The 23,996-nt window shown below is 40.1% G+C and overlaps 1 protein-coding gene across 3 annotated transcripts in view; it reads left to right on the forward strand.

Moving 5' to 3' along the window:
• Positions 1 to 23,425, forward strand: part of LOC117824539 (dihydropyrimidinase-related protein 5-like) — a 31,720-nt gene extending 8,295 nt beyond the window's left edge. The window contains exons 2-15 of one of the 3 annotated variants that reach the window (XR_004633609.1): positions 8,038 to 8,152; positions 8,708 to 8,857; positions 16,360 to 16,518; positions 17,908 to 18,087; positions 18,226 to 18,294; positions 19,166 to 19,210; positions 19,297 to 19,372; positions 19,459 to 19,615; positions 19,713 to 19,854; positions 19,968 to 20,110; positions 20,204 to 20,411; positions 21,522 to 21,705; positions 21,787 to 22,647; positions 23,112 to 23,425. Coding sequence is in view for 1 of the 3 variants with exons in the window: in XM_034700063.1 (XP_034555954.1) it covers positions 8,042 to 8,152; positions 8,708 to 8,857; positions 16,360 to 16,518; positions 17,908 to 18,087; positions 18,226 to 18,294; positions 19,166 to 19,210; positions 19,297 to 19,372; positions 19,459 to 19,615; positions 19,713 to 19,854; positions 19,968 to 20,110; positions 20,204 to 20,411; positions 21,522 to 21,705; positions 21,787 to 21,868; positions 23,112 to 23,115 (1,710 nt within the window). In the remaining 2 variants the exon portion in view is untranslated. The remainder of the gene's footprint in view (positions 1 to 8,037; positions 8,153 to 8,707; positions 8,858 to 16,359; positions 16,519 to 17,907; positions 18,088 to 18,225; positions 18,295 to 19,165; positions 19,211 to 19,296; positions 19,373 to 19,458; positions 19,616 to 19,712; positions 19,855 to 19,967; positions 20,111 to 20,203; positions 20,412 to 21,521; positions 21,706 to 21,786; positions 22,648 to 23,111) is intronic. The other 2 variants (XR_004633608.1, XM_034700063.1) reach the window with 2 other exon arrangements.
• Positions 23,426 to 23,996: the final 571 nt, after the last annotated feature.

A 23,996-nucleotide genomic window follows, 5' to 3' on the forward strand; every position in this document is an offset into this window, starting at 1 on the left:
ATGTGATTTATATAAGTTGACTTTAATTTCCTCTGGCTTTACAGTCCTCACAGACACACAAAGCTCCCACTGTCCATTGCTGAGGTCTGTGTAGTCAGCATATCTGCACCCACACACACAAACAGTTTGAAAGGGTGACTGGAGAACTGTAACAACAGCAGCTGTTAAGTTTTAGAAATAGAGACCATAGATTTCATGTAGACATCACACCGTTGTACTCTGTTTGACGTCTTTATTTCTGTCTCTCTTGTTTCCCTCTTTCCTGTATCTCTACACACACAACATCCAAACTAATGCTTAAATACTTCATTGTTTTAACATACTGACTTTGTGCACCAAAAACAAATGGACATTACATTCAACAGCGGATGCGTCATGTTATGTAAGTGGACATGATTGATTGAAGTCACCCAAAGCTTTTGTTGTCTTTTGTCTTTGCCAGAAGCGGGAGGATGAGTCTGTGACTTTCTGTTTCTCCTCTGACAACATCAAGATTTAATGGCAGCTAAACCCTCATGGACTCTATTTATTGTGTTGGAGATTGGGTCCTTTGATTCACTATCAGGTCTGCTGGAGCTGTAAACCTCCACAGTTTATACGATACTGTCATTTTTCTACAGGATATTTTTATGAGCAGTCTGCTGTTCAGTGCCAGTGTGTTATATATAAACAGTATCATATACATCCAAGAATAACATGTGATTCATTCTCCTGTAGAAAAAAATCTACTTCAGTTTGATACTGTGCTGCTTTTAAGCAAAGAGACAACAATGTCAATGTGCTGATGCAGAGATATGTTCCACAGCTATTGTGTGAATGTTTCCTGAAAGATCTTTTTTTCCTTCAGTCTAAAACTAAATGCTAATTTGTAACCGTAAACTGTAATCAAACAAACCAATTCAATGTAGCGATAAAAACTTGATAAAACACAAGAGGCCATGGGTGTGGACCAAGCGGCAACCTCCGGTCTCAAACTATGAAGCCCATGTGGAAGTGTTATAAACTGCAATTCATCAAGAATCCGCTTGAGGCTGGCTGCAGAAACACTGGAAACCACATAGACACCAATTCAAAAAAGACGATCTTTGCAGCATTATATAAGGACATGACTGACTTGACTCCCGGACGGGAACACATAGCTGTTGGCTAGGAGGCTCAAACTCCGCCCCTTTACGTCACACTCTGCCTGGCTGAGTTCCGCATTTCCAATATGGCTGCCGCCGTCGATTGGCTTCAAAACAGCGCTCAGGAACAGATGGGTGACGGATCACGGATACTACGTCCATATTTTATACTGTCTATGGTGCGGACTTGGCCTAATGGTTAAGTTGTGCGCCCATGTAGTGGGCGGCCCAGGCTCGATTCTAGCCTATGGCTCCTCTCCTGCATGTCATTCCCCCACTCTCATCCAGTTTCCTATGCTATCCCCTGTACTCTCCTCTATAAATAAAGGTGTATATGTCAAAAAAACAAAAAAAAAAAAACAAAACACAAGAGGCCAGAGTACAATAATAAAACACAAGTACCCGTATATGATTCACAATTAAAGCTACTAAATCATACTGCAACCCTGACCTTTTGACTCATGGTTATTGTAAAAAATGTAAGGGTTTTGTTAAGAGGAGAGTAAATAGTTTGACATTTGATATAAGGTGGCATAGCATCCCAAACATTCCAGTCCACGGCCCCCCAAAAAAGTGGTGCCAGAGGCTGGTAACCCCCACTGTCCTTGAATGGTTATATCCAATTCACATTATTTATATAGCACATTTTAAAAAATCAATCAAGTTTAGCAAAGTTCTGCACGGTGAGGTAATATAAGTTAAAACACACAGAACATAAAATAGAATACAATAAAAGAATCATAATAAAACACATAAAACACTTTAAAAATATATTTTAAAAACATACAAAAAAGTAAAACAAATGATAAAAAAACAAAGATATAAAAACACTGTAAGAGCATATAAATGGCCCTAACTGCCATGGGAATACACAAATAGACAAATCCAAAAACAGACCAACATAGGCTACAAAGATACTTCATTCAGCTGGGCGAGAGTAAATGAGACTATCTTTGTGCACATGTTGCTTTCTTCCTTTGCTTGTGCTGCCACTGATACCGTTGTTTATCTGGCGTAGTCTCCTCAGACGTCTTGTGGCAACAAAATGTAACTACTACTATTGCATTTACACTTCTACAATTCTACAATTCTACAATTTCATTTAGCAGGTACGCTTTTGTCCAAAGCGACGTACAACACAAGCACGAATTTAAAGGGGGGAGGGAAAAACCTTAGTAAGTGCGACAAAGTGCTTCAAGTTGATTGGCCACAGGTTCTGCCATATAGTGCCAGAAGAAGTGCTAATCACAACAAATATTTCAAGTCAACAATATCGTTCAGCAGCATTCAATATTCAGTGCTAATAAATATTCAACAAGAGCTGGGGTTTAGACCTTCTGATTCATTCTACCTCTGAGGACAAAGAGTTTTACAGTAATGGATAAAATATGCAACAATATATATATTTTTTTGTTGGAAGGCAATTCACGACCCTCCTATCACATTTAGCGACCACCCAGTTGGTCCTGACCCCCACTATGGGAACCACTGAGAGAGGTAACTAAGCAGGACTGATGATAATTCATGTTGGCGTATAGCTGTCGTGGTTGTTTCCAGTGAGATAACAACTTTTTTAGGTAGAAATGAAAAGCAAGATACTAGATGCAGTAAGAAATGTGAGATCTTCTTAATCAAACAGCATCATTATTGATTTGATAAGCAACTCCACAATATATAAACTTTTGTTAATATGATGATAGGGGCAGTGTGAGTAAAGGTCAAAAGGTCAGTTCGGTTTAGCTTTCATTTAAACAAATAAAGGAAAGAGAGGAGGATTGTTTCTTAGCTAAATTCATTCTGGTTTTTTTTTCTTGTAGTTCCTTAACTTGAAATGCAAAGTAGTGCTGGTGTTTTAGTATGCTTCACCATACTGAGCTATGGAATTGTTTGTGTGCCTGTGTATGTGCGTGTGTGTGTGTGCGTGTGTGTAGGCCTTCTCTACTGAGGCACTCCAATTTCCATCTCCTGGGAGACCAAATCTTTTATTCTGGCTGCCAGGCCTTTAGGGCACTGCTTTCCATACTGCAACCCCCCACCAGCCTCCACTTTGTTTACCACGGTCACTGTATCTGTCATCTTTACACAATCAATCCCTTCATCTCTGCTCTCTCTTTTTGGGTTCTTCCATCTCTTTTTTCATTCCTCATTTTCTCCCCAATCTTTTCTGAGATGGACCAGAGTCTGACCCCTGCCAAAGAGGCTTCAGTTTAGTACTGGAGGGATAGGCTATAGACTCATGGTATGCCTCAGAATGAAGCCAAATAACTGGCTTACCCTTCATGCAAAGAGAGGTAACAGTGAAAGTCTGTGGATTTGTTGGGCATTCATAGAAGATTTGGTAAGTTGACCAACATGAAATCCAAAACCTTGTGTTCCTTCAACAGAGAATTGTTTCCCCCTTTCTTTCTCTGCCTCTTTGTGCCCATTTAATCCTCATCTGATTGGTCGCTGTACACATTTCAGGCTCCAGATCTTTCCTCTCCTCATTATTCTGTTGCTCCCCTTCTCTCTCCTCTCTCTCTCTCCTCTTTTCCCTCTCTCCATTCTCCTCCATCCCTTTGAGTTGATTCTGTGTGACTGGGAGGCCATTGTGTCCCGCCATCAAACACATTGCATATAGTCATCCATGCAGAATACACACGTATACACAGAGGCATGTTTGTAGAGGAAGCCCCCCAGTTTGTGGTTCCCATTAGACCTGCTCGAGCTGCCTTTTTCAATCATCATCTAGGAGGTTGACATAGTTGACAAGCACATAGAGGGTGAGAAAAGACACATGACACACATATGAAGCACTGAAGTTAATTTGCAAAAACAGATAACTCACTTTTAATTTTTTAAAAAATGTTTCAATGTATTACTAGCTTTAGGTATTATCAATCAATTGAAGTTGGGTGGCTTTGACTAAATCAAAATTACATTACTAATTAGCGGTATCTTAAAAATGTAACTTTATTAAAAATTGATATGTTGTTTTTTGCAAATTAACTCTTCATATATACTCTTTACGTCTTTTTGTAGGGTTCCAACTAACTGTAATTTTAATTGTTTATGTCTTTTAGTCGATTGGTTAGATGATTAAAATATCATAAAACTGGGAAGAGTATCTTGTTGTCTTTCAACACTCAAGATGACATCATACAGTTTGTTGTTTTGTTCACATCCCTGAATTATTCAGTGTAGTATTAAATAATATTCACATTTTAGAGGCTTTTATTGTAAAATATTTAGATTTATGGATTATTAGTGTACTAGCCAATTAATTTAATAGCTGCCAGATAAGCAAATTAAAGTTGCTCCACTGATTTCTCTTAATAAAAACAGAAAAATCTGGTAAAATCTAACTAACACAAACATCCCTTAAATGTCAAACATTCGTTTAGGTTTTATTGTATTTGATCAAAGAATTTGAGAACACTTTTAAGTCTTCATACACCAGTGTATTATTCTTTTCCTACAAAAAAATTCTCCTAGTAGATCCATACAGCAAAAGTGTTCTAATCATCAAAACTATACACTGTATTACTGCATTAGAAACAAATGTGTAAACCTTTTAAAAGTGCAACATAAGGACCCTCCACCAAATAAGACTCCATGAAAATGTTCTAATCACAAACACTGAGTGTGTAATGAAGACTTACTAGCACAACCTGATATTACCATCCCCAGAAGTAACCATTATCTGTAGTGAAGGAGGGGGTGGGGACAAGAAGTGCTCTCAGATGCCACGCATTCATTTTGAAAACTGCTTATTGTGCAACAAACTGTGCAACACAAATGCATAAAATCAGGTTAATTAGATCCATGTTTGTGAACCAGAGAACCCTGCAGCGTCTTTGAAATATCTTGCTTTACATGTTGGTTCAAACTACGGCTACAACCAGCAGTTGTGTTTAACACTAGTTGTGTTTTCAATTCATCTTTTAATTTGTGTAATGTCTAATAAACAATGATAAAAAGTATAATGTATGGGAAACAGTTCAAATTGTAAAGCCACACATTTTCACTCTACAAGAGCAGGAAACATAGAGGGTTTGGATATTTGTTCAAAACATTATGTTAATAATAAATAAATGATCAAAATGTTATTTTTTTCAGGACCTACTGAGTGTTTGTTCAGCTGTAGACAGTGTTGTCCATCATAGCATGTCTAATCCTTTCCACCGACACTCATGCTGTAATGGATGACTTCTTTTAAGTATGTACTATAAATAAAAAAAGTGTAATAGTTCTCTAAAAGCTGCTGTCTGCCTTCATAAAGCGAGTGAGACAGGTGTGATAGCTGCTAAGTTAGCAGGTGAACGCCATAAAAAGACTACTTCCCATTAGTCTTTGCAGAGCTCTGACAATCCGTCACATTCTTGCTGATACTGTAATAGATTTTTAAATTATACATCCTCTGCTCACCTCAATAATTCATAGACTGAGCTGACACACTTAAAGCTTGCAGGAAGTTTTCTGTCCCTTGAGAAGGACGACAGAATATGTGTCAGACACTGTAACTCAGCACAAAATGCAGACTGAGTAGACTGATGTAATTATAGATAATTGTCTGCCCTATCCTGGTGATACAGAGGCAGAATCATACCCATCTGTTTTCAGATTTGACTTCTTCAAAATCTACATAATGGTTGCAACACAGGCTGTTGAACACACTCCTGACATAAAGCCACATGTTGGACTTAGAACTTTGTTTTCAAAGGCACCTCCGCAGCACTCAGGATGCTGTGAACCTTTTGGTGTTCTTCTTGTTGGCAGAGGAAGTGGAAAGAAAAAATGTGTAGAAATGCCAGGTTCCTGCAGCTGAGAGGTGCGAGGCCAGGTTTCTGAAACAAAAAAACATCTCCTTATAATCAGTGAGTTTCCTTTTGACTTTGCCGTGTTAAACAAATGAGATACTAGAGCAGTGAGCAGATAGACCTGTGTCATCATGTAGTCTAGTCAGGCAGTCCCGATACTTTTGCATTGTCATATTATTGCAAAATAATGCAGAATCCAGCTTTAAAATTCCTCGTATTGGCCCCAGTATTGTTAATCATTAGATAATCCTCAATTACAGCAATACTGGCATCAGCCTCAAAAATCTCATATCAGTCAGCTTCTGTTAAATACTGACCAGAGAATACATCTCCAGTACGGTGCACTGAAAACCATGAATAAAATCACCATAACTAAAAGACAGTTTTATACATGGTCCATTTACTAGACTTTCTCAGACACTTGTATCCTTAGATTAGGAGATCACGACTCTTATCATGATAGATTTGCCTCCTCTTCCTCTCTGTAATGACAATTCTTCCACTGGTTTAATCTTGTTATCTTCAGTCTGTATGTCTCCTTGTTTTTCTTATATGATGATGAGAACTATCTTCATTGGGTGTGCAATTCTGATTTGTCTCCATTCAAACAATGACTGTTTTTCTTATCTTCTTTATATATTTGTATGTCCTATAAAAGCCAGGGGTTCCCAAACCTTTCGGCCCATGACGCACAAAACGTAGGTGCCAAAGACCTGCGACCCCCACTGCCTCTCAAATGTAGCTTCATACTTCATTTAGTTGGTCTGCAGAAAATGATACACCCACATGCACATGTGGCTGTTTCCTGTGCTGTTATGAATGAACTGCTGCTACTGATGCTTTGTTATTGTCAATTAACCCTAACGCTAACCTTACAAGTCATCTGGCAACAACAAAAGGCAGAAAACTAGTTAAAAAAATTGTGTTTCATTTCAGATTTAATAACTTTTCCCCTCAATATATTTGAGTTAATAAGATAAGATAAGATACCCCTTAATTCGTCCCACAATAGGGAAATTCATGGAGTTACAGCAGCAAACAAGAAGGTGTACAGTACAAGAATTTCAACAAGAATATATCTAGAAAAAAAAAAGTCCATCAAAGACAACAGATTGGCCATAATTCTCCTGTCAGCCACGACCTCCACATGGTCCAGGACTGGGCTGGTCTTCTTCACCAGTTAGTTCAGTCTTGCTCTCTTGTATCCTGTCCGCCCACAGCAGGTGAAATCCTTCCAATGTGGCATTCGTGTCCGGTGTGGCATTCGTGTCCGGTGTTAGCTCTGTTAGCATGATGCTACTCTGCCAGTATTCCCTCTGGTGCTGGGTTAGCTCGTCCACCTTATCGAAGATAGATCTTACAGTCCCCATAACGGTGGGTGGAAGGACAGGTCGATGTCATCTTTTTTATCTTGCACCTCAATACCAGCACGTAATCCTTGCCTCCTTCTTCTCAGCTCGCAGGGAACATCGGGCCTAGCATTGTTTAGCATCGACATGCTACAGGCTGCTAACAGCTGATCTTGTATGTAAACAATGCGACCATGGTTACACAGGATCTCCGGACACACACAGGAACAAAAATAGTAAAAACACCACTGCAAACGCAGCCAGTTTGGTGTCCATGGCCAACAAATGAGTCATTAAAAGTAATACATTTTAGATTCCTTAAAGCAAAAAAAAAAAAAAGACCTTGGGACCCCCATCAGCGTGTCACGACCCCCCAGGGGGTCCCAACCCCCACTTTGGGAAACCCTGCTATAAACCACAGCTGGTGGTCTAGATTGGGAAGGACAGAGCATGCATTGTTTGGCATTGGGTTAAATATTGTTAACTTGAGAACTGCAGTTGTGAAAGTAACAATCTTACAGTCATATTGGAGTGTTTGCTCTGACTGAGAGTCCAACATGAAAAATAAATGTCCTCCAGTTGGGCTTTCACTCCGCCATTCCAGATGAGTCATGGTGCAGTATTTGCTGGGTCATTTCCCAGTATCTCTCCCATTAGTAGCTGCTTGTTCAGAGCAGAACATCTTTAATGTTGTCAACGTTATGATTTACAGCTTTGAAATTGGCTATCGATGTTAAATGTTTGTCTTCTTGTTTCCTTTCGTAGGACAATGTCTACCAACATGGGGTCGATGCGTATCCTCATCAAGGGGGGGAAGGTGGTCAATGATGACTTCACTCAGGAGGCAGACGTCTACATCGAGAACGGCATCATCCAGCAGGTAAACTTGAATCTCACTCAGTCTGTCACACGCCCATGTTGCTACTCTGTGTCACGTACCCACAGCTCTTATAGTGACTCATTTCACATTAACAGAATGAAAAGAACAATTCACTCAGTGAACCCAGTGGCCCTTGATGATGATAGTGAATGCTATAATTAGCTCAACGACTGTTGTCATGGAAATAAGCATTGGTTTTTAAGTGAAGAGGGTGGGTTTCACTCTAAACCTGGAAAACTTAGCTGTTCCCTGACTCAAACACTTGAGCTTCTACAGAGTCATCTATCTTTCAGCTCCTTGATTCAGTACTCAGTTTCAAACTACTTGATGTGTCGGAAAGTATACAATTTAATCATTTTTTTAAGTTTATTAAAAGCTTAGTTTAATGTCCTTGCAGCTAAAAGCACATTTAAAAAGATTAATGAGAAAGAGTTGTGTCTAATTGATTCATAATCCCTTAGAGTCATTATATTATTAAGTTTAAATGCGTGTTGTGGGGATGAAACTTGTATTAATAAAGCTGAGTAATGTGTGTGTGTGTTATGTATGTGGCAGGTTGGAAAGGAGCTGATGATCCCAGGTGGAGCTAAGGTGATAGACGCCTCTGGAAAGCTGGTGTTGCCGGGCGGAATAGACACCTGCGTACATCTGGAGCAGACTTTTATGAATGCCAGCATCCAGGATGACTACTACAGTGGGACCAAGGTAGATAAACACACACACACACAAATACAGCCAAACACATTGGTCAACATGCCTGTGATTAAACCCGTTTAGCATCCAGGGACAGCTGTCAAACACGGACATACTTTCTGTCTGTCTCACTCTCTGCCTTGTCCACACTCAAGTCTTCACTCTGTTTTCAGCTTCATCAAGACTAATGACCACATGTGTTCTCACCCTGCTCCTATAGGAAGCAAACCCAAACAGCTGTCACAAGTTTCTTGTTGACAGCAGTCTTCTAATTTTTCCACACAGCTGTTCAGACATCATTTGTACTGGGTTTAATAGATCATTTCTGATGAATACTTGGCATGTTTTTCACTGATCCTCTGAGACTCAGAGCAGGGAGGATGATTTTGTAATTAGGTGACTTAAAAATTCAAAAGAGGGAGTGTAATTGTCGCCTTCGGTGTCAGAGGATGTTGTGGGCTGTTTGTTTAGGTTGTCTGACATATTTTTATCACTTGGGGGTTAACTCAAAGCTGTCAATGGGGTGTCAGAGGTGTGGTGGTTGCTGTATATAAGTGATACATGATGTCAGCAAGGATTTAAAAACTGAAATGTCCAAAGCTTGAGTCAGTTAAGAGCAAATGTGCAATGTTCCATCTTATTGGATTTGTCAGACCATGTCTAACAATTCATTATACTTAAGAAATGATCATTTCCCACTGGGTCCTGATAAGATGAATGAGCAAGCTCTAATTGGAGAGGATAAAGCATGCCTGAAGAGTCATCTGACTTGAATTTGGTCATGCCATCATTCTACCGTTTTGACAAAGTAAAGCAATCATTTCTAAAGAGTGAGACTGTACGGCTTTGAAATTATGCAAGACACTTTATATCAATATAGTTTCAAACAAAATGTATGAAGTGTGATTACAGAATAAGTAAATCTTCCAACCCCAACTTGATCGAGGCAGATGGCTGTCTGACATTAGTCTGGTTCTGCTCGAGGTTTCTGCCTCTTAAAAGGAAGTGTGTCCTTGCCGCTGTAACTTGCTAAATGCTGCAAAGTGCTCTGCTCATGGTGGATTAAGATGAGATCAGACTGAGTCCTGTCTGTAAGGTGGGGCTGGATCTTATCCTGTCTTGGTGTTGGGTCTTTGTTAATAATATAACATAGAGTATGGTCTAGACCTGCTCTGTTTGTAAAGAGTCTTGAGATAACATTTGTTGTGATTTCGCTCTATATAAATAATCTTTTTATTTTTATGAAGTGATTTTGATAAATTAACACGACACCTCTTCTGACACATGCTGCCCAGAATTTTATGCTGCATTTAGCTGGTTTGGAAGGCACATATTGCCTAAAATAGACTTTAAAAAGGGTCAATTTGACCTGCAACACAATAGGAGGGTTAAAGTAAAGCTAAAACATTTAAAGCAGCAGTATAGTCCACCAACAAGAGTCATTGAACTCTTGTTCAAGTGTCTGCTTCAAACCAACAAGAGAATCCGCTTTACCAGCACGTTAATGTGTTGTGGTTAAACAAAGAGGCGGGATGTTAATACTCCAGCTCCACCAGCCAATCCCAACCCCACATGCTCTGGCAACAAAAAGACCCCTGTGTAATATATCAGTGCCTGTTGCAGGGGGCGTTTTGCCTTCACTTTTGCACAATGGTTGTAAGGGGACATGTGTCGTCTTCATATAAGTCTATAGGGAAAAGAAGCATTTCTAGTTCCTGCTTTTTAGTGTGTTTTTGGTATATGGCCTCCCTGCCGGGACTTTAAACAGTATCTGAGTGAAATTAAGTCAGAGGCTGATTAAAATGCCAGCTGAGGAGGGGTGAGAGGAATTTGGGGGGGAGGGAGGAAGGGTGGGTTGAATCCTCTGTATGCCAGCTTTACCCCAGCAACCCCCCAATTGCAAACCCCTACCCACTGACCCTGCTGCCATGACAACTAACCCAGGCTCTTAGTGTGGAAATCCAGGGGAGTGTGTTAGTGTGGGTATGTGTGTGTGAGTGTGGGGATGGAAGTATTTTGTCGTCTCTGTGGTTACAGCATTACGTTGACAACAGCTCATGTGAAATGGCGATGAACCCCAAAACTGTTTCCTCCCATCCTCTCCCCTCCCCTTCATCATTCTGTCCCTGGCTTTCCTTCCTCCTTTCTTCCCTCCTCACTGTGTCCTCTGCTACGACCCCCCTCTGTCTCTCCCACCACCCCCCTCCGAGCAGACTCACACTGACATACAGTCGGAGGACTTTGTATATACTTTGATCAACTTTGCATCTATGCACCTTGTAATATGTTTTTACTGGACTGTATCTTGTGTGTTTTTATCTAATATTAAAGATGTTGGGTCATATCTACATCACTGTAAATCCATAAACTGTAATTTTAGATACTCTGTACTGGATCACATCAGATTAATACAGTCAGCTAAAATGTGATCTGACCACTTCTGTAGCCTCCCCAGCAGGCACTGCAGGGATCATCCTAATGTTTCTGTAGGCTGTCGAAGCAAGGGGAGATGAGGAGGCAGTGGAAGTGGGTGAGGAGGAGGAAGAGGGGGATGAAGAAGGTGCGTTGGGGATGAAAGGAGGTGAAGTGTTCAGCTGTAAGGTGCAGTGTGAGAGGAGCTGATACAGGCCGATCAGAGCGCTGCAGTGGTAATCTATCTGACACTGATAGCTTCTCCTGAAGTCCAGTAGCAGAGGCAGATCTCCTCTCATCCTCTCACATCACTCATGTCTCACTCACACTGAGTCCCCCGACTCTGCCATACATGAAGTAAATGGAGGTTTTTTTTTTCCTCCATCCATTTGATAAAATGTTGTCTGCTTATTGGTTCTTTATCAGGATCATGGGATTATTAAACTGGACGGCATACTAGAAAATAAGATGCAAATACAGGTTATTTTCTAGGTTCAAGGTTATTTTGTTTGTACCCAAAGGTTGATTTAGTATAAAGTGAGAGAGTCAGCCTCCTTTTTCACAAACAAAGTATGTAAAATGTCAGAAATATAACAATATCATGTTATGGCTGCACCATATGATTTTATTGACTTACTAATCTGCAGTTTTCTCAAGAAAAATAGAAGTAGTACCCAAATTTAAGATAATTTATAAGGATTCAGTTATTTTTTTGTCGTTGCTCAAATATCCAGCGACAGTCAGCAGAGTAGTAGTGTTCATGCTTCATTAGGCTATTAAAAATCATGTCTTCTGTACCCAGGTGGCCAATTTTGGCAAACAGTTCCATACTTCCAAATGTTAACAATCAAATTATCAGATTTACAGTAAGTTAATTTTTTGCCTTATTATTGACATTTACATATTTGATTTGGATACTTAATACTTTCTGTCAATATCCTCCTGAATTGACTCTCTAGTCATGGAATGCGATTTTCTGCTTCCCCAACCAACACGTCCAAACAGATGTACATTCAACTCTCCCTCCTCCAACCCGCCCCCTCTTCATCTGTCTGTCCGTCTGTTTTACTTTCTTGTCAGAGGATTATCTTCACAGTAGGGGTTGGGGGTCTTTAATAATATGGGGGTTTCATGTGAAAGCACTCTTTGGGGTTTATGTGTCAGAATCCACTCCAGTTGTGCTGTCCATGGTCAGTGATACTTTTAAAGAGCCCGAAAAGGGGGGGAATGCAGTATGTTAGGTTAACTCTGGCTTTAAGAGAGATTTGTAAGATTAGAAGCATAAAGATGATGCTATGGTGTCTGCATTGGAAATTAACAACATTACCCCCCACTGTAGCTTGTAATACACAATACGAATAAAGCATGTCTTGTTTTGGTTCATCTTAACATGATCTGCAATGGCCTGACTGATCTTCATCAGGAGAAATGACCTGCAAATGCAGAAACAATGCATCTTCAAAAACACATGCAAAAATCCAAAGCTGACGTGGAAACAGCAAAAGAGAAAACATGGTGCCAAAAGCTTAAACAACTGCACTGACACTGAATGCACTCGATTATACAAATGATGCAAAATTAAAGACACACAAAATCATGTGACATCTGCAAAAGAAAAGAGTGCTTGAAAACAGACGTGTTCAAGACCTATAGGGAGCGCTTGGTGACACAACAGTGTTTCTGCTGTTTCTTAGGGCTGTGTTGTTAAAGATGCATCGTTGTTGCATTTGCTGCTCGTTTATCCTGATGAAGATCATTCAGGCTGTTGCAGATTGTCTGCCCTCGTCGGCCCCCAGAAAAATAAGATGTAGGAATCATTCTAAAAGATAAAGGCTGCTGAAACTCAGGTTATGTTGACATAAAAAGTTAATGTTCGGTACTTTTCAAAATAAAACTATGAATAAAAGTGCAATAAAATTATTTGTGTATAACAATGTAATCAATATTACAAGATGTATCCTTTCTTTTTAACATTTTACATCTCTACAGGAGACATAAATAAGATTCTGTTGGTGATTAGAGTTACAAAATAATATTGGCACGTAACTGGCATCTGCACATAAAGTCAGTGAACTCTTGTACCTGCATCAGTCCAAATTAGCCCTCTACTTGATCTGACAGTTCAATAGGGGGAGACAAGCTATTGACTATTACTATCAAGTATTTTGTGTGTATTGATGTATTATTGTTGAATTAAAAATGAATATAGAATGTAAAACATGTGACTTGATTTGATGTAGTTTTCTTACTTTACATGTGTCATAATTTGTTTTTAGCAAATCCATCATATTACGACTAGCCTCCTCACAAGCCTGTAATGATGTGTTTCAGTTTCCCCCAAAGGAATAATAACTGAGGTTTATGGGGCTGAAATGTCTATTATTGTGCATGGTTTGTGAGATTTTTCATCTTACAATTGGCTCCCAGCAGACTGGTGATTCTGGTCTGCTTAGCAACACCAGTTTCAAACTGTTTCATCAGAACAAAACAGACCCATCATGTAGTGTGGACGATCGGTGCCTGACACTGATGGTTTGGACCATCTTAGATTTCTTAAGCAGGCTTGTAATTAATAGAACAATCTAAAATTGGGTGTTTATCAGCTGACGGTACAGATGCAGACACTAGAAAGAGAAAACAGGGCAGGATGAAAGACGTTTCACTCTACAGACAGACTCTTAAATCCAGCTCTGCTACAGGCCAGCTCTGCAAACCACCATACTGATGTAAATCCTGTATTTTCACATGGCTGGGCGAGGAAGAAATAACCCTGTTCTTTTTCCCCCTCAGCTATTTCTCTCACTCTGCTTCTTCCTTCATCTTTGCTCACATGGTCTTCCTATTTTTGAGTATTGCAGTGGCAGTAAATTTCAATTAAGGCCATGCAGACAGACAGACAGCACAAATCCCTCAATCCCCTGCTGTGCTCATGTCTTCAGACACGCACACACATGCACGCTGACAGATCAATGATGCTACACACTCTTAATGCATGTACACACACTTATGTAGAAGACTACGATGCTGATGCTGCAGATGATTCACACTGGTTACTATGGTGATATGAGATGTGGTCTCTGATTGGGTGGTGGAGTTGTCACTTAAAGAGAAACGACCCTGCCCCCAGTCTGCAACACGTCTACAGTCTGCAGGAGCAACTCTATGCTGACTCAAAAATGAGGGTCATGCTGAATTCAGCGACATTTCATCCACTCTGTTTTATTAAATGATTTAACACTGGTGCTCTCTCGATAGAGGACACCTGTTTTGGTTTTTACTCGGAGGTAACTGGACTAGAAATGAGTCAGCAACAGTCTTTGTGTGAAGAGACATCACGTCATGTTTTATCTTTCTCTGTTCGTTTCCTTTTTAATAAATTATTATTGCCTCTTTTCCCATCATGCCTTAGTGCAATACCCCTGTTAGATGATATTGAATGGGTCGCTGTGGATGTGGAGAAGACGAGGATGAGGAGGAGGTGGATGTAGAGGAGGGTGGGGACACACGACAGGCATGGCTGAGCAGTATCTGTTGTCATGGCTACACAAAAAGTGCACGGTAACTGTACAGTCAGACAAAACGAGTCACTGTGAACCACTCCCTCCGTCTTCACGCTGTTCTCCTCTTCCTCAAACATCCTTCGTCTCATTCTCTACTTCTCACTTATACCTCACCCTCACCTCTCTTCAGCAGTCATGTTCTCTCACGCCCTCAACTTCTCCTCCTTATAATGTCATTGTTGAATTTCCTGCTTCTTTGGAGTTGTTGTGAAAAATAAGAAGCAGATTAAAACAGAGAGGAATACATTTGAGTTTTATTATATTTTTTATAACCTTTTAATCATTTATGTGAAGGTTTTATTGTGTGTTAATATAAATAAACATTACTTTCTGAATCAGCATACATACATTTTGCCAGCTTAAAGGAGTTCTGTGTATAACAGCCCTGCTTTCACATCAGTCACTTTAGGCTATCAGATTCCCTCAGATCAGCTGTTGCCATTAAAGCTGGGGTTGGTAGTCAGATTTAGATACACTTTTTGTTATACTGGTTAAAATGATCTTTATGTCCCGAAGGCAATCAATACATCCTGTCCTGCCGTTCTGCCTGCCTCCTGCCGTACATTTCATGTTTGTTTGTGTTTTTAACTTTCACTATGATAATGTTTTGGTGTTTTCTTACAGCTGAGTGAGACATGAGTTGACGTAGTGCAAAACACAAATGATGTGCTGAGGACCAGACAGAGTCCTGAGGGAATGCTACATTCAAATTCATGCTAGTTTTCCGTGACTACCAACCCTAGCTTTAAGTTGTTAAAAGAGTTGTAAATTTAGTTTACATTCAAGAGGGTCATGCTGCAAACTCAGGTGTTGCGTTAAAAATGGCAGCAGACCGACATAGAAACTGAGTGAAAGCTAACATGCATTCTTTTATATTTGGTAATTATTGCACTTTATATTTGTATTGCAATGTTGAACAATGTAAATGTACACTGCATTTGTTATGATATCATGAAGGCATATTTAGTGCACAACCTCTTCGAGTACAGATTGAACAGAAAGTACAAGAATCAGATATTTTCTGATACAAGAAAAAAGTGAGAGTTCTTTTGATCAACTGTTGCAAAAAATGTTCTCACTCAGAATACCAAGAGAATATGACTTTCTGCATCAAAAGGGATATTAATCAGAGTCCAAACAGTTAGGTCAGGGCCTGTTTTATTCCTTCTGACTATAGACACATGAATACGTAAATACAACAACACATCTCTCACTCACACATATTCAAAACAAGTGATTGAATGAAATTGTATACTTAATAAAAGTGTGAATGAATCCATATTAAATTCTTAAAGATGCTAGTAACTGATATCTAGCCATCTGAAATGTTTGCATGTTCATTCTGTTGTTTGAAAGCAGACTGTTGCAGGATGAGGAAAAGGTTCATTAGGAGGGATTGTTACTAACTGTCACCCAGACAAACAGAGTCTATGAGCTCTACAGTGGAATCATTGTTCTTGTTCTAATCAATCTCTCTTTTCTTTTCCTGTACCCCCCATCCCTCCTTCCTCCCTTCCTTCCTTTCTCACCTCTCCCCCCTAGGCTGCTCTGATGGGTGGTACCACCATGGTGATGGGTCTGGTCCTGCCTGAGCAACACTGCTCCCTGCTGGATGCCTACGAGAAGTGCAGAGCTCTGGCTGATGCCAAGGCGTGCTGCGACTACGCTCTACATGTCGGGGTGACCTGGTGGGGACCAAAGGTAAGAGCCAAAATAGAGGTCAACGTGGGTTATGGATGCCAAAGCAGCATGAGCATATCCTCCGTTTGATCTCAAAGAAACAAATGTCACTCCTTGCTCTTTTGCTACAAAGCATTTATCCTTAATGAACGAATAACAAAGCAGCCAAACCACTTTCATATATGGGTGAAATGTGTATTGACCTAGATTAAACCTTACACAAAGTAGGTTAACACACAAGCTCAGTGGGCACATTAGTAAGATACTATGAGTCAACATGGCTCATTCAGCCTCTGGCTTTCATATCTGTTCTACATATATCATTTCCAAGCTGTGTGCACGTGCCTCATTTCATATGTTCTAGTCTGTATAACATCGACATACTTTAAATACAGAAATAAAATGAAACTAGGGTTATGGCTTTGTAAATGAGAACCAGCAGTTTATCAAGTATCTGTTAGTTAGATATCAGAATGTTTTAAATGACTAGCCTGCATTCCCAGATCCCAAATCTCCTCATCCAGTGGTCCATGACCCAAGGACATTAAGTTTTTAAGAGGTTCCTCTTCTGCAGGAGGTTCCAATAATCTAATATTTAGATGTGAATATTTTTAAAACCCAGCCTGAATTCCCAGATCCAAAAATCATGTTTTCAAATGTCTCATTTTGTGCGGCTAAACCCAAAGGCATTAAATTACTCATCTCATTAAAGTAGTTTTAATGCTTCTGATTACAATATGAAAAGCACATCTGACCCATATCTGCTACACATCATCCTTATCCTCTCTGATGACATCATGTTTCAGGGATGCTGCATGTAGTCAGCTCTAAAGTCTAATTAATGGCCTTTTAGATACTGCATACAGTATCCTATTCTTCGTTAAATGAAGTATTCTCCTTATTTTAATTTTGCCTCCAGCATCTTTCTTTCAACAGGACTTGTGTGTGCACTCACTCTTTATATAGTAACAGCCGTTAAACCCTTCTACTGCAATTTAATGAGAATATTGTTTTAAGTGAATGAAATATGTGATTCTATGTGCTGAACGTCTCTGTGGGACTGTGGTATCCACTAATGTGAATGCAATGTGATATCACTCTGGCTGCTCTCCAAGCTCATTTCACGCCCCATATAGCTAAAACACGCACACACACACACACACACACACACACACACACACACACACACACACACACACACACACACACACACACACACACACACAAACACACACTGACAGACACACACGCCATTTATCTTACCCTCCATGCCAACACTCACTGTGGATTATGCTCTTCCCTGTCTGCCTTCGCCAACGTAAACCCAGACTGTCTCAATCCTCAAAGTGATTCACTGCTCGTCACAACCACTTGAGCTCCTTGACCTTTTGACCTTTGTCCCACGGTCAGGTGCGTAACGAGATGGAGACCCTGGTGAGGGAGCATGGAGTGAACTCGTTCCAGATGTACATGGCCTATAAAGACATGATGATGCTGAGGGACTGTGAGCTCTACCAGACGTTGCAGACCTGTAAGGACATCGGAGCCATTGCACGCGTCCAAGCTGAGAACGGAGAGCTGGTGGCAGAGGTGCACATCCCCCAAACACACAAATAACAACAAACACATACCCTGGGCTTTAACTTTTTAGCTGCTTTTATAGAAACTTGTTATTGAAGAAACAATAAAAAACTTGTTTTAAGTGTATCTGTGTGTTTGTGATGCTAGAGTGCCAAGGAGGCTCTGGATTTGGGCATCAGTGGACCAGAGGGAATCGAGATCAGTCGACCAGAGGAGGTAATTCTTGATGTTGATATTGATCTGCTTTAATAAAATAAATACAATTATTTGGGGAGTTTGTAATCCATTTTGTAGTTTTTAATTGTTCATATATAAGGTGAAGTCATGTCATAAGTAATCTTTCTTTTTATTTTAAGCATATACATGGAGACTGACATGAAATTCTGATTATCCAGTACCATGATGCTACATAATAATAGTTAGATACTAGAGGTTGTATATACACACAAATTTCAATAAATAAACCTTGTATAAAAATAGATGGATGTAAAATATTCTGGGGTTTTTTTCAGGGGATTAAGGAGTGTTAAGTTTTTTTTTTTACCTCAACCATGCAGATATTACATTCAAATAGTATCTTTGTCTCAAAGTACAGCAAATGATAAAGGCCTACATTAAAATATATATATTTTTAAGTTTCTTTGCCACGTTTTAATAGCAAAACAAAAGAAGAGGACCCAAATGCAGACATTATTGAAAGGGTTTTGGTAAACAAAAGCCAAGAAAGAAACATAAATGTGCTCATGACAAAATCCAAAGGACACGGTAGGGAGCACAAGGAACACTGGAAGACACAGGGGAAGACGCAAACAAGACTCAATAAACCGACAGAGAAGGGAGGAAACACAGAGACTTTAACCAAACCAGACACACAGGGAGCAAGAACTACAAAATAAAACAGGAAACACTAAAGACGTAAGAAACACAGATGAAAATACAGAGACAAGGAATACAAGAATGCATGGCACAAACTTCAAATAACACAAGAAGAACAATAATGATACAACCCAAGGAAGAAACAACTTAACAAAAGCAACTCGTGTCACTTACCAATCTCCTAATTTTGTCACTCTGTCTTTTCCTGCAGCTGGAGTCTGAGGCTACTCACAGAGCCGTCACCATTGCCAACAGGGTAAATAAAATCACATTTTAATATCCTGTCTGCTTTGAGGTGTCTGTCTGTCATCAGTAAATGAAAGAATGATCTCCTGATTACAGGCTCGCTGTCCCATCTACCTGGTGAATGTGTCCAGTATGTCTGCCGGAGACATGGTTGCTGCTGCTAAGATGCAAGGTTAGATATGAACCATGATGAGGATTTTGACCGTTGAGGTGATTTGAGGACTTTTGTTATGAGTGATTCTCCTCCTCCTGCTCCAGGTAAGGTGGTCCATGCAGAGGCCACAGTGGCTCATGCTGTGCTGAATGGGATGCAGTATTACCACCAGGACTGGGCTAATGCTGCTGCACACGTTGTCGTCCCTCCTCTTCGTCTTGACCCCAACACACCCGGATACCTCATGGGCCTGTTGGCAAAGTAAGGGATCTATAGAGAAGTAGATGTTTTTACCTGCAAACAAAAGTGAAATCAGAGTTTTTTTATCATAAACTGAACATGTTTATCTTTTTTCCAGTGACACTCTGAGTGTTGTGTCATCAGAGCACCGTCCATTTAGCATCATGCAGAGAGCTTTGGGTAAGGAGGACTTCACCAAGATCCCTCATGGACTCCCTGGAATCCAGGACAGGATGAGTGTCATCTGGGAGAGGGGAGTGGTACGTATTATTGAACACATGCTTGTAAACTGCAACATGGCAGAGGAGAGTTCAACATTTCTGCGGTAGTGAATGTATTTTCCTCACATTTTACATCACGTGAATCCCCGCAGGTTACAGGAAAAATGGATGAGAACCGTTTTGTGGCAGTGACAAGCTCTAACGCTGCAAAGATCTACAACCTGTACCCACGCAAGGGCCGCATCATCCCCGGGGCTGATGCTGATGTGGTGGTCTGGGACCCGGACGCAACAAGGTTTGCATTTTAATTGAAACATGGAGACATGGCTCATCATTTTCATTTCACTCATCATTTCCAGTGTAAACAAACACTCCTCTGTCTGTGCAGGACCATCTCTGTGACCACTCAGGTGCAGGGCGGAGACTTCAACCTGTACGAGGGGCAACGCTGCCACGGTGTTCCCCTGGTGACAATCAGCCGAGGGCGTCTGGTGTGTGAGAACGGTGCGTTCATGTGTGCTGAGGGGTCTGGAAAGTTCTACCCACAGCGCACCTTCCCTGACTACCTCTACAAGAAGATGGTGCAGAGAGAAAAGGTGAGTTTGGAATCTTCCTTTCTTCTTTTTCAATAAGACAGGGATCGTGCTGTGTCAACTGAAAGCAAACCTTCTGCAAACTCATCCATCTCTTACTGCACTGTTTTACCCATCGATATACTCAGACCTCTTCCTGCATGCTGGCACTGTTTCTGCCCTGCTGTTCTGCACAAACCTCTGCCATCAACACTTCTATAGAGTTCATTTGTGCCCTATTTTAAATACACTGAATGTTTTTATAGTGCTTACTCATGGGAACTACTTTTTTCTATTTTTTTGCACTTCTACAGTATGTGCTTTATGTCAAGTCAAGTAATCCGTATATACCAGGATTACCGATTTTAAGTTATGTTTTTGGGGGCATTTTGACTTTTATTGGATAGGAAAACTGGAGAAAAACAGGAAATGTGGGGAGTACAGAGAGGGGGAAGGGATGCAGCAAATGGTAGAGGCCAGGGGTCAAACCTGCGACCACTGCAACAAGAGCCATAGCCCCCTACATGGGGCACACGCTTAGACTGCTAAGCCAACAGTGCCACAGCACTACAGATTTGATGCATCATAAGTTTTTATTTTTATAAGTGGAGCTTGTTTGTTGTCTTTGTTTATGATGGTTGAAAAGTAAACACCTAAGGGTTGTTTATCCTTCAGTTCTTAGTTTGAGTAGCTGGCTGTTATAAGGCCCTGTTTAATGTTTAAGTGGAAGTTTCAGTGCATATAACCAGATTAAATGAGTCAGCAGAAGCTTGTCTGCTCCTTTTAGAAAACATCCATCTTTAAAACTCAAGAGGACACCAACTTTGAACCTTCCCCGGTTACATTTTAAGAATAAAACCTTAACTGTAATGTAATATAAATGTATTGTCTTCTCCTTTTGCAACTTATGACGATATTCTTATTAGGAGGAATATAATGATCATATCTATTACTAAAACTCCCTCCAGCCAAGAGCACCAGATGATTAAGTTTGTAGCACCAAAAGGCTAATCAGAGATCAGAGTTTGGTTGAACTTCTAATGACTCTTACATTAAGATGAGTGTAAAATTCCTCTCTCAACGCGTCCGTTGTATTTATCTTTCACCTTTTGCCTTTTCCCCTCTCTGCTACAGACTCAGGGTTATAAAGGAGTATCCAGGGATCCATACTCTGGTGATGTCGTCAAGGTAGCATTAACCCTGAAGAAGGAGCTTGGTTTGGGCCCCATAGATGGAGAGACACCCAAAGGGCTCAGCGCTGCAAGCCGAGTGCACCAGGGGGTCCGAGACCTCCATGAGTCCTCCTTTAGCCTCTCAGGTAGGAGAAAAAAAGAAATTAAGCTTTTCTCAGCTTTGGTGATTTTACATGGTTAATTAAGAGACTGTGCTTTCCTCTCAGGATCTCAAGTTGATGACCACATCCCGAAAAGGTCCTCAGCTCGGATCCTGGCTCCTCCTGGTGGTCGCTCCAGTGGTATCTGGTAAATGCCAGTCCTGGAGCCTCAACCGTCCGACCATCCTTGTTTTGTAAAACTCAGAACAACCAGGAAAACTGCACTGATTTTCAATCACAGAATTAGATTTTGAACGGAAAATAAATTCAAGCACGTTTCTGTGATTGGTGAAGACCTAAGTGATGATCGGTGATCTGCCAAAGTGACTTTTAAAAGATCTAAATTGTCTATTAATTGGAGTGACTGAGCTGATTAATTACAGGAGAGTGAAGGGCTACCTGTGAATTTTAAAAAACGTTTACCAAATTTAAGCTGATCATACTAACATTGACAAAGTCTGCTCATTATCACCCTGCTCGTAAAGAAACGAAAACTGTGAAAGATCAAAACCAGTACAGTTTTTGATGGTTCATCTGAAGTGATGTCGACTGAATTATTTAAAAAAAGGTAAAACTGGATTCAGTGAAATATCTATTAAACCCCTGTCACACACACACAACCATACAGTACACTTTAGACACCATAGCTTTAGACTCATCGAGACGTGCGTGGATTCTGTGTGTGATTTAACACCCGCTGTGCTCGGCTTCCTGCCACGCCGTGGGCTCCTCTAACAGTGTTTTTATTTCCAACGGATGAACTGTGCTGTGTGGTGATGAAATCCAACTGCTTCTAAACACCGTGTGATCACACTGCTGCACTCTCCAAATACAGTCAGACTTTTCCATCCTTATTTTTTCACTGCCTCTGACTGAACAACACTCATATCCCAGAAACCGTAGACCCTGCCAAGTGCTAGAAGAGAAGTAAGTTCAGTTTCTTAAAAGAAAGGAGAGAACTTGATTTAACACTCCAGCAGGGATAGGAAGACAGAATGTGAAGTTGGTACCGATAATATAGAAGATAAGAATAATGATTGAAGTAGTGTTTGACATTATAAAAAACAACAAGAATCAAATCTGATTCTCTGTCTGGAACGTACAAAACTGTTCTTACGCACAGTTGATAATAATGATAATAATACTTTGTTTTTTTAATTCAGAAGAATGTCATGGAAGCTAACTTCCTATTTTAGGAAAAATAAAGTGGGATTGTAATCCGAGCAGAGTGTCTTCATAGAGCAGAACGATTGAGCTGCACAGGCTGAAGAAACCTCTGACCCTCTCCCTTCCTGATGATGTCTCATTCCTGCCTATCAGTATTTATACCTGATCATGTCTTCTTGTCTGTGAACTCTATATTTAGAATGTCTGTTTTGTTTTGTTTTTAGTTGAAGAGTAAATGTGCCAATGTGACTCACCTGTGCCACACCCACACCCATGCATGAAGAGCACCACACGGAGACAGAGGAGGGAAACGCCACAGGCTCACAACAACTGGTGCTGTTTTTTTACGATAACCTACAATGAAGTTCTTTTACTGTTGGATGGTTCTGTTGTTTTGAAGGCACTGTGACTGGTCAGCGCTGTGTGTGTTTGTAGATTCTTGTTGTGTTGGACAGTGAACCTGTTGAATCTGTGAAGTGGCCGCTTGTTTCTTACCACAAGAGTAACAGAAAAAGAATAAAGTGAGAAAAAAATAACATCTCTGTGTTCTGTGTGTTCAAATTAGTTAAGGTTGTGTGATTAAAATGAATTATAAAAGATGTATCAACCTTTTTAAAAATACAATTTAAAGCACAATAACATAGCATATTTTTGAATCATAGTATGATTGGGATACTCTGTATACATAAGGAAATAAACATGAAGAAATGTTTCAAACATATACCGTCCATAGACTAATTAAAATGAAATAATATGTGAAAGAGTAGATAAGAAATCTGAAAAAAAGGAGACTTAAATTATGAATAAGTGAGCAACTAAAACATTAATGTTTAGGTTATGCAATTACAGGAATAAATGTTTCCACTTCCAAATAAAGAATTAAACATTTTTATCTAAAAATGAAAAATGCATGGTGATCAAAATCCTATGGAATTATGAAAAACCCTTATCTCAAAATTCTGCATTAATCAATTCTAAAATTGTAAACAGGCAGGTAATCCTTCTTGACCTCTAATATTTAACATTAAGCATGCCTGGGTTGCCTTCACTAACCTAGGTCTTGCCTATAAAATCTTTAGTTCTATAAAGATAACAGCATTTTTTTTTCT

This window comes from Notolabrus celidotus, chromosome 13, assembly GCF_009762535.1.
Source record: "Notolabrus celidotus isolate fNotCel1 chromosome 13, fNotCel1.pri, whole genome shotgun sequence".
NCBI classification, from domain to species: domain Eukaryota; kingdom Metazoa; phylum Chordata; class Actinopteri; order Labriformes; family Labridae; genus Notolabrus; species Notolabrus celidotus.